The sequence below is a fragment of the Cibotium barometz genome, chromosome 27 (assembly GCF_041138505.1).
Source record: "Cibotium barometz isolate CiBa-2024 chromosome 27, ASM4113850v1, whole genome shotgun sequence".
NCBI classification, from domain to species: Eukaryota; Viridiplantae; Streptophyta; class Polypodiopsida; order Cyatheales; family Cibotiaceae; genus Cibotium; species Cibotium barometz.
The window spans coordinates 27590814-27604848 of NC_141072.1; the positions used below are offsets into that span (position 1 = coordinate 27590814).

Consider the following 14035-nt stretch of genomic DNA (forward strand, 5'->3'; position numbering starts at 1 on the left):
AGTAAGGGCGATCCTCTGGGATTGGGCTCGCACGAGTCTGCTACCGGAGAAGAAGGTACAGGGGTAGGGGCAGCTACTGGTGTCAAGGGTGTATACTCCGGTGTAGAGGGGCGCACCATGAATGAAGATGGATTAACGTCCTCAAAATAGGTGCAATATTCATGAAAAATGATGCTACACTCGGGGAGGATAGCGCCCAGATAAGGATGACGCTTGAATATAAAACAATAATGATCCAGATCCTCTGCAGAAGTACGAACACGGATCACCCACGTCGAATTCTCGGAGGTGAGAAGTCGGTGTGACTATTTGAATGCAGTAATGAGTGGGCTGGAAAAAGGGGGGCACACTCACTGGAACAGGGGCTGGGACTGGTGGAGAAACACGGGTAGGATAGGGCACTATGGACTAAGAGGGTGTATCCTGTAAATAACTGAAATCATAGGTTTCCTCTGCCATAAGCCGTCGGAGAAGAGGGTAATGTGTGTCCACGTGATCTGAGAGGTGCTTTTGAACCCATAAAAAGTGATACTGGCCTCGGATGAGTGGAGAGCCTGCAAAAGAATGAAATGGCGGGTTTCTGATATTCTAATACTCCACATTATGTGATATTTTTATGCCCAAGAAAATGGAAAAATCACACCTGAATGAAGTTGCCATAATGAATGTTGTTGCACAAACGATGAAGACCGACGTCAGAGGCTGAATATGATGAAGAGAAGTGACAGCAGGCTGGTACGCTGACAGTGTGTGCAGGGTGGCGGCGGGCGCTGGCTGAAAACGGCCGTGGGCTCTCCCTCTTTTTTTTTTCTCTTGTGCGTGGCGTTGGTCCGCTGGCCGTCGGTTCTCCCTGTTTTTGTGTGTGTGTGTGTGTGTGTGTGTGTGTTAGCGTTGGTCGCTGCTGTGGGGTCCCTTTTTTTTTTTGTGCGTTGGCGCTGGTCGCTGCCGTGGGCGTCTTCACGTAGGTCGGGCTGCCGTTAGGTGCTGGCTGCCGGCTGCGTGGGTCGTTGGGTAAAGCCACGTGTAAGCCTAACTTATAAGGCTAATTAGACCTTAATGTATTATGTGAAACGTCACATTAAAAAAAAACGTGAAAGGTTGTGGCTTTTAGGAAACGACTGGGTGGTGCCCTTGCGTGGAAACGATTCAGCCCCAAGAAAGTGCTATCAAGACCTCCAATAGAGTACAGGGCAGCCTTCAAGCATTTGGATGGAACCCTGATGTGAGTCTCTGCTTCCCACCATTTTTTTTTTAGAAAATTGGGGAAAAAATGCTTAATCAAGCAAAATTGGCAGAATTGGGCAAAATTAAATGGGGCATTCTCTCCTATTCTTCCATACAACTCTAGCTATCCCTAATTCTAAAGTTAATTTGCTGATTTAGGGTTTCTGATTTTTAGGGTTAGGGTTATGATTTTTTGGATGTGGGCATCCTACAGGTTGGAGCTTGTTTGCTCTGATACCACTGTGAGGACTTCCTATTTTATTAAGACATGATTAAAATTGAATACAAGAACTAAAGATTATTAGAGAGCGGAAAGTTGAGTTGTTTGCATTGAGACAAGAGCCTTTCTTAAATAGAGGCCGAAAGGGTACAAGTGAAGAGACACATCCCTGGGAAGGGGTGTGGCTCTTGAATCAACGGTTATGTCCTTTGGACTTAGGGGTGTGTCTTTTAATGAATAGACATGTCCTTTGATAGTGACCCATGTGTAAGGGTGTGACCCTTCACAGGTGTCCTTTTAGTTAATAAGGGATTAAGGAGTAATTAAGGAGAGATTAAGAGAGTTAGTCACAATTGTGACAAACCCCCTTTGCAGCTCATAGTGTGTACGAGTGTGAAGAAGATAAGTTGATGAAGATGCAACGATGGATACTCCAGCGCCACGAATATTGGAATCACCTCGGAGAGAGTACCCTCCAACCTGTTTCCTCGAAACAAAATGCCACCATGAACAACAAGGAACTTTGCTTGGCTATGAATTCCCACACAAGTGTGCAATGAACTCCAAGAATAGATGATGAGCTGCTGGACACACCGCACCCATTATCCCCAATAGTGGACGGAAAACACATCACGTCCCAAAGGCCTCGGCGAATAATGAACTCGGAATAGATCCAGTTTATAATCTCTGCTACACAAAAGATAACCATGTCATGCTAGATGTCTAATGCTTGGAACTCCGAATCACGGTTCCCATGCACCAGTTAGTGGAGCTGTAATCAGCCCCCTCTCTTGCCCACAAGCCTCCTCTAGTTGGAAGCACATAGGGGAAATTGCATGTATACTAGAGAAGTACCCCATCTAGGTCCTCTTGAGCCGGTAGGAGCCCTAGAAGTGGTACTAGAAGAATCTGTATCGCTGTCGTGTGTCGTGTCTTTGCCCTTTCTCTGAGATGAAGACTTGCCCTTGGTCTTGTCCTTCTTCTTGGACAAACAATCCTTGGATAGATGTTCTCTCTTCCCGCAAGAGAAGCAGCAACTTCGACCTTTCTTTGAATGTAGAAAGTGCCTGGTCAGAACTGTTGAGAGACACCTTCAACTTACCATGTGAAATGAGAACGGACTCTTCCTCCAAGAGTAGGGAGCTAAGATCATCAAAATCCAATTGAGTGGATGTGACCTGGCATCACAAAGATCAAGAAATCACATCATGGTTTGGGGAAGCTTGGTGAGGATAAGTGCAGCCACCTGAGGACAAAGCAGCACCCATAGCCAGTAAGTGGTCATGGATAACCTTGGCCTTCATGAGGAACAACTGCATGGAACTGCCTGCAGGGAATAACAAACCGTAGAGTTTTCCTTGCAAGGTAACTGCCCTCATTGATGAATCTTGAGCAAAGAGATCCTCCAATTTAGACCATACCTGATGAGCACTGGTGAGAGTTTGCACGGCCGGTTAGACCTCCTTTGTGATGGTCCGCACAAGCACTGAATGCACCTTCGAATCCCTATTCTCCTAGTCTTGTAATTCCGCAACGAATTCATCCTCTTGATCTTGAGTCCTGTTACCATATTATAGTAGTGATGTGTGTGAACACACTTAGAACCGCCGGGGCACTTTTTCCCTCACTAGGAGGTTTTTTCCCCCGTGCATTGTATATACGCCCATTATCTTCTAGGGCTTGTAATCTTTCATTTTTGGCACTCATAATACACTACTGTGTTGTGCTCAAGCTTCCTCATCTTCTTGAAGTTGTGTGTGCATTCCTGCAACCCTAATTCCAACAATTGGTATCAGAGCAGGCTTCCTCCTCCCGGGCAGCATCACCGGCACCTGCCGCTTCATCTCCTCCGATTGCGACGAGGTTTCACGAGCGTCTGCAGGTTAGTATATGCCGTGGGAGAGCCTGTAGGGCTTGTTCGTTTCAGAATTTTGATCTGAAGTCATTTCGCCCTCCGTTTTTGCATTCCAAGTACTGCGCAGGCAAAATCGTCCTACTATGCAGATTTTCTGTCAAGATTAAAATCTGCAGGACAGGTGCCCATTCGTCTGTTTTGGGCTGTGCTACATAGCACAGGTCGATTTTATACAGGTTTACCTCTTACAGACAGCATTTACATCTAGTAGTAGGTTTGGTTGTAAAATTTGTGGATGACAGATGTACTGTTCATGATCTCTCTTGTGGTGACATCATTGTAGCATCTGGTTCACTATGTCGAGGGCTGTATAAGCTCAATATGGATGGCAAATGTGTAGAGGATTCAGCATGTGCTATTATGGATACGCAGGCTATTTCAAATGCAAAACTGTGGCATGCACGTTTTGGTCATCTGAATTTTGCAAGTTTGCTGCGCCTGCAGAAATCTGAAATGGTGTCTTCTTTGCCTAAGCTTGAGGCACCTGTCAAGCATGTTTGTGAGGGCTGCATATTGGGTAAAATGCAGCGTGCTTCCTTTCCCAAAGATGGATCAGTGAGAGCTGAACGCAGATTGCAGCTTGTTCACAGTGATGTTTGTGGTCCCATGCAAACTCCATCATTTGGAAACTACCTTTACTTCGTGACTTTCATTGATGATTTTACCAGGCATGCATGGGTATATCCTTTGAAGGCAAAGTCCGAAGTGTTTTTGTGCTTCAAACAGTTTTTGGTTATGGCTGAAAATGTGTCAGAAAGTAAGATGGGCACCCTCCGTTCAGATCGAGGGGGGGAGTATATGTCTTCAGAATTTAATGCATTTCTGGCTGAGCGTGGGATAAAACACCAATGTACAGTGCCGTATACACCACAGCAAAATGGTATGGCTGAGAGAAAAAACAGGTCTCTCATGGAAATGGCAAGATGTATGGTTAAGAGTCAAAGTCTACCACATGGTTTTTGGCTTGAGGCTGTCATGTGTGCCACTTATGTACTAAACAGGTGTCCCACCAAAGCATTACAGGTTGTCACTCCATATGAGGCTTGGCATAGCCGCAAGCCATCTGTTGGCCATTTACGTGTTTTTGGTTGCCTGGCATATGCATTAGTGCCTGTGCAACATCGCAGAAAATTGGATGACAAAGCTGTCAAATGTATTTTTGTTGGATATAGTGCTGAGAGCAAAGGCTATCGTTTGTATCATCCACAGACAAAGCGCATTTTGGTTAGCCGTGATGTTGTATTTGTGGAAGATGCAGTTCAGCCCTTGGTTTCATGTACTAAGGAGACAGATATCAGCTCACGTGATGTCTATGATACATTGTTGCCTCTTTTCAGTGGTGCACAGTCAAGTGCAATACCTCATGAGGCAGTTTTTCAGCCTATGCAGGTTTTAAATGATGGCACAGATCAGCCTATATCTGATGCAGATGTGCATGATGCACTTGAGGATGAGAGACAAGAGATTGAGGGCTCTAGGAACATGCCTAGATGGCTGGTGCAGACTTTGCGTGACAGCAAGTTGGATGCCCCTTTGTCTAGTCGCACTCGTTCTGGCTCTCATGGTGCCTCTTATGCGTCAGATTGTTATGCATTGGCTGTTTCTAGTATGTGCGATGAAAGTGAGCCTGTTTCATTTGATGAGGCACAAAGTTCAGAAAATTGGATGGCTGCTATGCAAGCAGAATACGATGCTATTATGAAGAATAGTACATGGTCTTTATGTGACTTGCCCCCTGGCAAGAAGGCCATTGGCACTAAGTGGGTATACAAATTGAAGCGTAAGCCTGATGGCACAGTGGATTGCCATAAGGCTAGGCTTGTTGCAAAAGGTTATGCTCAAGAGAAGGGCATTGATTTTGATGAGACTTTTGCTCCCACATGTCGTATGACCACTGTTCGTAGCATCTGTGCATTAGCAGCTCATAATGGTTGGAATGTACATCAGCTGGACATAAAGACTGCGTTCTTAAATGGAGATTTGCATGAGGAGGTGTATGTATCGCAGCCTCGTGGTTTTGTTCAAAGAGGGCAGGAAAACAAAGTGTGCAGGTTAAAAAAGGCTTTATATGGTTTAAAGCAAGCTCCACGAGCTTGGTATGAAAAAATACATGCATATTTGACTGCACATGGGTTTCAGAATAGTCCAACAGAAAGCACTTTGTATGTTAAACGTGTGGATGGTGTACATCTAATCATTGCTCTCTATGTCGATGACATGCTGCTCACAGGACCAAATGAGAGTCATATTGCTGATTTTAAGGCTGATTTGAATGCCTCTTTTGAGATGTCAGATTTGGGGCATTTGCATCATTATTTGGGAATACAATTTAAGCAGTGTGATGGAGGTATTGCTTTGTGTCAGACAAAGTATATTGAAACATTGTTGCGGAGATTTGGCCTTGAAGACTGCAAGCCTATTGCTACTCCAATGGAGACAGGTTTGAAGTTGAGTCTTCATGATGCTGGAGATCACTTTGATGTCACACTCTATCAGACAGCTGTTGGTTGCCTCATTTATGTATGCATTACGAGGCCAGACATTCAGTTTGCAGTCTCACAGGTGAGCAGATTTATGCATAGCCCAGGCATTAAGCATTGGCAGGCAGTGAAGCGTATCTTTCGCTATTTGAGTGGTACTCGGCATCTTGGGTTGTTTTATCCCAAGGGGGGATCATTGCCGCCAGATTTACATGTTTTTTCAGATTCTGACTGGGCTGGTTGTTATGACACACGCGTGTCCACGAGTGGTTTTTGCTTCATGCTTGGAAGCTCATGCATATCATGGTTGAGCAAGAAGCAGCCTACTGTGGCCACTTCTAGTTGTGAAGCTGAGTACAGGGCAGCTTTCACAGCTACGGTTGAGTGTGTGTGGCTCAGACGCCTTATGGCTGATTTGGGTGTTGGGCAGCCATCTGCCACCACCATCTTCACTGACAGTCAGAGCGCATTGGCAGTTGCGCGGAACCCAGTGTTCCATGCTCGTACGAAGCACATTGAGGTGCACTACCATTATGTCAGGGAGAGACTCTCTGCAGGAGAGATCAGTTTGGCTTATGTGCCAACACAGGATAACCTTGCAGACCTTTTCACAAAGGCTCTGCCTCGTGAGAAGTTCGAAGCTTTTCGCAAAGCTTTGGGCTTACTCCCTTTTGTGGATTCATCCACATAGCTAGACACTTCCCTATACATGAGTGCTAGCTCTTGTTCACCGCATCACTCCAGGGGGGATTTGTTACCATATTATAGTAGTGATGTGTGTGAACACACTTAGGACCGCCGGGGCACTTTTTCCCTCACTAGGAGGTTTTTTCCCCCGTGCATTGTATATACGCCCATTATCTTCTAGGGCTTGTAATCTTTCATTTTTGGCACTCATAATACACTACTGTGTTGTGCTCAAGCTTCCTCATCTTCTTGAAGTTGTGTGTGCATTCCTGCAACCCTAATTCCAACAAGTCCACCGCCTAGAGTTTTGAGGAAGCAAGGGCTTCCTCTCAGTGTCTTGAACAATATCCCACAAACCCTTGTGGATGAACCAGATCCGCATTTGAAGCTTCCAATGGGCATAGTTGTAACCAGAAAGAGCCTTCTTCAATAAACATATGTTTCCTTCATGTCTTGTTACCTCAAACCCAAGTGGATAGACTTCCGCCTGAGCTCACCATTTGAAAAATGCAGTCCTAATGTTCAACCGATACATCTTTCAACCAAGGTTATTTTATCATCTTGATAGTTGTTATTTTACCTGTCGGAGCAATCATCTTCTCATAATCACTCTCTTTCTGCTTGGAATATCCCTTGGCCACAGGCCCACAAGTCTGGCTTTATACTTGTCTATCGAGGCATCGGACTTCCGTTTGACTGTGTACAACCTTTTTGTACTGATCACATTCTTGCGAGGTGACAAATCCACAAGGTCCTTAGTTTCATTCTATAGAATAGAGGCATACTCCTCGTTTATTGCATTATCTCAATGTATATTGCCTTTGGTGTGCTCATATGTACATGGTTCCTCCAATTTATGATGCTACTCAAGAAGGCTAAATCTGCCATGTGCCCGGCCTTAGTTGCAGCCCTTGTTTTACTTTTTAAAGGAGCTTGCAACTTGCTACTCTAGGATGTCTTAATCAATCATTTGGGAACTGTTATGGCCTGTTGTATAGTTTTCCTTTCTTCTCTTCCAAGTTGTTGAAAATCCTAAGGCAAAACGTTTTGATCCAGAGGCATATCATGAGGCAAATGCTGTAAACTGGCAGGCTGATCCAAATCTTCAGTATTTGGAAGGAAAAAAACTTCTCTAAATCATGGGAACGAGCAATATCTGCCTTGTTTGAAGTGGAGAGAATTATTATTTTTAGCAAAAACCACATCTCTACTGGTGAAGATTTTGAGTAGTCAAATTATACCACATGTAACCCTTTATCCAACAAAAATGCATTTCAAACCGTTGTCATCAAGCTTGGTTCTCGTTTGTGGAAGCACAAAAACATATATAGTGCAACCAAAGATATGGTTTTAATTGACCTTTGGTTTCATGTCATAATAAGCTTCGAATATTGTTATTCTCTTCATAGCTTTTGTGGGGCATCTATTTGTGACATGTGGCACTGTCAAACTTGCCTCAACCTAGAATTCGTGTGGTAGACCTTGGCCTTCGATTATGCATCTAGCCATCTACATCAAGGTCATTTTCTTTCTTTCTACCATAACATTTTGCTCAAGTGTATAAGACATTGTACAGTGATGTTTAATGCTCTTATTTTGCAAGGAAGCCTTAAATGCTTGAAATGTAGCTATGGTCTTTCATTTGCACCTTGATTGATTTTCGACCATAGCTACGAGTGTTGAAAATGCATAAACACCGTTGATTTCTCTTTCATAGAGTAAGCCCATGTGAACCAAGGGAAATCATCAACGAAAGTCACGAAGCATAGACAACCACTAAGAGACATAGAGTCCTCATTGGACCCACGGTCCACCACATAGTCCTTGTCGGATCCACCACATTAGAGTGTATAGGCTCTAATTTATGAGCAGTCCGTATGGATCCATTTCTCGGAAATGGTATTCTATGCCATTTGCCTACTATGAAGCTCTCACAAACATTTTGCCTACTATGAAGCCCTTACAAACATGTCCCATTGGTTGCTCCAAATGGGGCTGTTGCTCTTGCTTTGGTTGAGAGGCATCAATCATGGCATTACCCAAATCTTATTAGCAAATCTTTTTTTTTTTCCATTCATTAATGTAATGTGCATATTTATGGCAATGGTGACACTTACCTTTCTTTTGAAGTGTCTTTGAGGCATCATTTTTGTCCTTGATATCAACCTTAGTGGCTTGTTTGCCGCTAGAAGAAGAGGCTGAATTCTTGCCTTTGCCCTTTACCTTTTGCCACTAATGCTTTTTCTAAACTGCAAGGGGTCATAATTTTTTTCTGTCTTCTCCTCTTGAATCTATAATCCTACAACCCCATCAAAAGATTTAAAGAGATACTGAGAGAAGTAACAAAAGTGAGATGGGAGGGAACCAAAGAGTCTAAAGTGAAAGGCACCAATTGCCTATCATCTATGACCTCATCAATATTGAGCACCTGCTCTCTCAGATCCTTGATCTTAGTCATTGCCTAGGCATCTCTCTTCTATCCCACCGCTTTTGGTCCTCAATAGGCTGAACCATTGTGGCTTGTTTCATCACCTGAGACTACATTCCACAGAGCCTTGCCAATCAACAGATTATGCAACATAAATCTCCGTGAGGAGTTATTAGCGCCATTCTCTTGGGACAAGAAACTCAAACTTCCCACTACATCTCTAAGCATGACAACTCAATTGTCAACACAAATTACTCAATTGTCAACACAAATTACTCTCTTTAGTAAGTGTACCAAGTATGCCCAGTAAATACTCTCTTACAAAGAGTATGTACAACACTTTGTGTCAAGTTTGGCAAATTGATGATGAATAAAAGCAAAAGAACTGGGCTGGAAACAATACTGGAACATCCATTTTAGCTGTGTGTCTCCATGAGGTGCAGAAAACCGTTGGACAGGAGTTGGTGTAAAGTCCATAGAATGCTTGTATGACGTGCGTGCAGGATGGCACAAGGTTGCATTCCATACGCGTACGGAATCATACGATCCATGTGTGTTCTCCGTACAGGTACCTTTTTGTTTTGTTTTGTTTTTTCCCCCTCCCTTGTTTGGATTGGAAATGAAATAAAAACTTCTAACAATGTGAACATCATGTCATGTTGCCAAAATTTCCCCCAATTTTTTTTTTAAAATTCTGCGAAATATTTTCATTTCTCCCAATTTTTCCAATGTTGCACAATTTCCCAAATTTCTCCAATGTCTCACCCAATTTCCCCAATCAATTTCAATTTCCCTAATTTCTCCAATGTTACCCAATTCCCTCAATTTATTCCAATTTTCCCTTAGTCCTTCCAATTTTCCCAATTTTTTCTCAATTTCCTCTGATTTCCTCCAAGTCTTCTCAATCTCCACCAAGTCTCCCAATTCTTTCCAATTGAATGTTGAATGTTTTTTATTTATAACATGAATGTGCTTTATCTTGATGCGTACTTTCCATACTCGTACTGAACACATTTGAAACATACCGTACTTAACATTTTTATCCACCTTGGGATGGTAGGAAAGGTAAGTGTGTTTTCCTTTTTAACTATTGGCTTGTTTCTTTCTGTGGGTATGGTTTTTTTAATAAATGTAAAAGAGGAGCACTCAATTCCATATGCGTACTGAAAGCAACTGTGGTCTTGAGTTTGCCTCTCCTAACAATGCTCTTGGATTCATCATTCAAGGGTTGGAATGGATTGCATGGACATATAGGACTAGGCAGTAGTATTGGATCTTGGACATTATGATGCCCAACACCTAGATAGAAAGAGGTCCCAAACAAAAAAGGGATACAAGCATCAAGGTGGGAGATGGGGAGGAGATGAGGATCTTTAGCAGCTTGGTGAGGTTTTTCCCAAGCTAGCATCTCAGAGGCTGACCTGCATTGAACTATGGGGCTCCTCTTTTGGGCACTCTGGATCCACCTGCTAAACAAGCGGTGCTCCAGAAATCAGCAAATCGCCTACCAAAGATGGAGGTAAGCTAAGGAGGCATTATTCAGGTCATTCAGAAGATAGTTGATGTCAGTTTTCTTTTGAATGTTTACCATGTTCCACGAGAGCAAACTTGTAAGTTAGTGCTGGTACCTCTATCTGATGGAAATCCCTTCCTTTCTTTCCCTGTTATCCCATGGTCACCTTGCCGCCCCCCTGCCCACACAGCTCCTCTCCCTGGTATCAAATTCTCCGTTCTTGCACTTTCACCTCATGGCATCCCAGGTTTTGCACTAGTGAAAAGTGTGGGTGTGAGCGCGCATGTGTTTCATTTATGAGTTACAAAAGAGAATGTTGTGGTGAACTCAAAGGTATGAGTTGGATGACAGGCCTAGTGAAAAATCAAAGGCTGAGTGCGAATATATTAACTCCAACAACAAAAGCAAAAGACCATGATCTACCTATATCTGGAGAAGAGGTACTCTTGCGAAGACTAGTCTAGAGTTATTTATGGTTCCAGCATGGTCTCATGAACTGCTTCACCTCTGTGTGGACCTCTGAATGTTCTACATTTTGCAAGTTAAATTATTTGAGGTAATTAAAGCACATATATGGCTTCAAAATATTAAGGTTAAGAATTTTTCTTGAGATATAATGAAAAGAGTTTTGTTTTTGCTTTTCTCTTTTAGAGACGAGTCATTTTGGCCAAGTTCGAATCTCGTTTCTGTTTATGTGTAGATTGTTGAGAAGGGATTGATGTCTAGGAAAGATTTTGAAGATGTCCGCGAAAAGGCATTAGCACTTTTTGCATTTGGACAGGTATTTTTCCTAATTTTAAATTTGAATGCTTTGAGTTTCTGATTGATATAGTTACAGTATATGCTACCTTTACTTGTGAAAGCGTTTGTTAATCAAATGGAATAAAGCATGCTGGTTTCCAAGTCAAAAGAATGTTGATTTAATGAATTCTGGGTTTTGTCCATATACCACCCCACAAAGTGAATAGCTAGGCCCACAAGTGCCATTCTCCTTGTAGTGTATGCCTTGTCTTTTGCTGAGAGCTTTGTGTTGCTGACAAATTGCAGCAAGTTGCATTGAAGCATGGCTTGATTCTAGTGGACACCAAGTATGAGTTCGGAAAAGCTCTTGATGGATCCATTCTCTTGATCGATGAGGTAACCAGCATGAGAGGACTTGCTATCTGATTGGCTCTGCTACTCAGAATTGGAGACAATTCTGAGATTTTCTAATTTCTAGCCATAAACACTCTAACAAGAGCATGTCTGCCAAAGAAGTACGCGTAGCATAGTGCCAACATTATTAGTATATTGTGCTCCTTTGACTTTCCAAATCTTGTGGGTACCCTCTTCTTAAGTGGTTTGGATAAACCCCCAAGGAAAATTGTTTTCTCTGTTTGCCTCTGCAAGGTAGCTTGACTTGGGTGCTCTCTCTAGCTTTTAAATTGTTTAGAGTAGAGCAACCACAACCATAGGGAACCCTTATTGTGACATTGACAGCTAGTCGCCTTCACTCTATTTGAGAGAATAGAGGAGTTCCCCTTATCGTATCTTAAGACATCACGAGCACACATAAAAGGAGCCATATCCCCACAATTTGGCCCTATACTGGTATGTATTGTCTCCATAACAGTAATCAAGTAACACAACTGGGAACTTTATTATAAGAGATGCTCTTATATTTGGCCTTTGATAGCAACTTGATTGTGTAGGTGCACACCCCAGATTCAAGCAGATACTGGGTTCATGCATCCTATGAGGATCGTTTCAGGAAGGGATTGGAACCAGAAAACATTGATAAGGTAAAATTCTCAATAATAGTCCTTAGAAGATTTCTCGAGTCGCCACTTCGGTTTGATTGCCTGATACCTTAGCATGTAAGAACCAACTGACTCGTTGGCCTTTCACACTAGCCCAAACCTTTCACACCTGTAAAAAACTACTACCATATGCAGGAATTTTTACGCCTTTGGTTCAAGGAGAATTGCGATCCTTACAAGGACAAGGTAATTCATGAGTAGATCTTCTATGTGGAAAAGGGAAAGATTCTTTGATAATGATCAGGACAACCTTAGCTTTGTCATGCTTACTTTCTGCAGGTATTGCCTCAAGCACCGGAGGAGCTCGTAACTGAGCTTGCAAGGCGGTAAAGTTACTCTCCTCTCACCTTCTTGACTTGAAAGTAAAGCTAGAAAGTTACTTCTGGATGCGATGGGGGAGAGACCAGGGCTGGTACTCCTGACCAGCTATCATAGGTCAGCCTATATCTTTAGCCCTTGGCACATGGGAGTGGGCACCTGGTTTGCAGACCAGCTATATCCTAGCAGTGGTTTGGTGAGACAATTGAGTCGCAACAGCATTGTAGGTGGGATTACCTGCTGCATAGGACGGCTTGGTGGCTAGGCAACAGGCATCATCACCTGAGGTATTGTTGCATGCATCATGGAGAAGAAACCAACGGTACGGTACTGTGAGGATATTGGGAGGGCTGGCATTTGTAACAGTACAAAACTATCCCCATAGAATACTGTCATGTTCTCCATCCACTCTCAGTGGAATCGTATAATTGAATGGGTTTATGTCATGTTTAGTATATTTATGTCATAATTGGAATCAAAATTGGGTGGCAGTTATATATTGCTGCATGACACTATAACAGGCGAAAAATTCCAGTTTCAGGACACGAAGGTATTCTGCCAACAAACCAAGTCTTGTAGTTATTAGTTTCTTTCTTCTCTATGGCAATCAAACACCAACCCTTATATCACTGTTCAATTATTTCTCTTTTGCAGGAGCAAACTCATGATCGTATATCAAGTAATGTCATCAAAGCACTAGTACAACTGGGATGCTGAAAATGCCCATTAAGCTGTCAAACAAATAAATTATTACCCAAACAAGTCAGCAGCAACAAGGTCTGACAGAGAAATTGGAGAATTGAAGGATTGCATTTTGATGCTTCTGGTGGTGTGATTTCTAAGAAAATTTTGAGCACCCCGTGTGTGAATATGTGCAGTTTTTGGAGTTGCATCACAGTGGTCATACATCAAGCCAATACATAGAGAACTAAAGGTAAATTGGACTAAGGGGTGAAGGCTATATATGTGAGGCCCTTAAGTCATAATAGTCATTTCCTAAGCACCCTTCCACTATTGAACGTTTGTTTTCTAGTTCTTTTTAGAGTATAACCTTATCACAAGATTGAGACTCTCACTATGATGACTTGGAGACACTTCACATACAACAGTAAGCCCTTAGTTCAATTAACCTTGGTCTTCTAAAAGAGTTTCTCTCTCCTATAAAGTTCTCGCTTTTGTTATTCCCAATTTGGTGGTGAGTGTGGCCTGAAGGTCGTCCTACGTTTGCTACTCAAAATGCAGTAAATCTTTTGGTAGAGATGGATTGCATGTTGTCTCAACCTAGATTAGATATAGTTACATACAGGACTTGGTATTGAATAGCCAGTCAAAACACATGCTTAAATAAATGTATGAAGTACAGATGCTAACAAAGATTCCACCTAGTGCCCATAAATATTTTAAAAGACTTGTGCATCACAAAACACTTGAGGGGATAGGTAGGCTCTGTA

The 14035-nt window shown here is 42.7% G+C and overlaps 1 protein-coding gene across 3 annotated transcripts in view; it reads left to right on the forward strand.

Moving 5' to 3' along the window:
* PUR7 (purin 7) overlaps positions 1-13749 on the forward strand; it is a 66039-nt gene extending 52290 nt beyond the window's left edge. For 2 of the 3 annotated variants that reach the window (XM_086821336.1, XM_086821337.1), the window contains 8 exons: positions 10819-10907; positions 11168-11248; positions 11515-11604; positions 12159-12248; positions 12402-12452; positions 12546-12592; positions 13077-13134; positions 13239-13749. In XM_086821336.1, coding sequence (XP_086677462.1) covers positions 10819-10907; positions 11168-11248; positions 11515-11604; positions 12159-12248; positions 12402-12452; positions 12546-12592; positions 13077-13134; positions 13239-13301 — 569 coding nt within the window. In that variant the 3' untranslated portion in view covers positions 13302-13749. The remainder of the gene's footprint in view (positions 1-10818; positions 10908-11167; positions 11249-11514; positions 11605-12158; positions 12249-12401; positions 12453-12545; positions 12593-13076; positions 13135-13238) is intronic. The other variant, XR_015269353.1, reaches the window with a different exon arrangement.
* Positions 13750-14035: the final 286 nt, after the last annotated feature.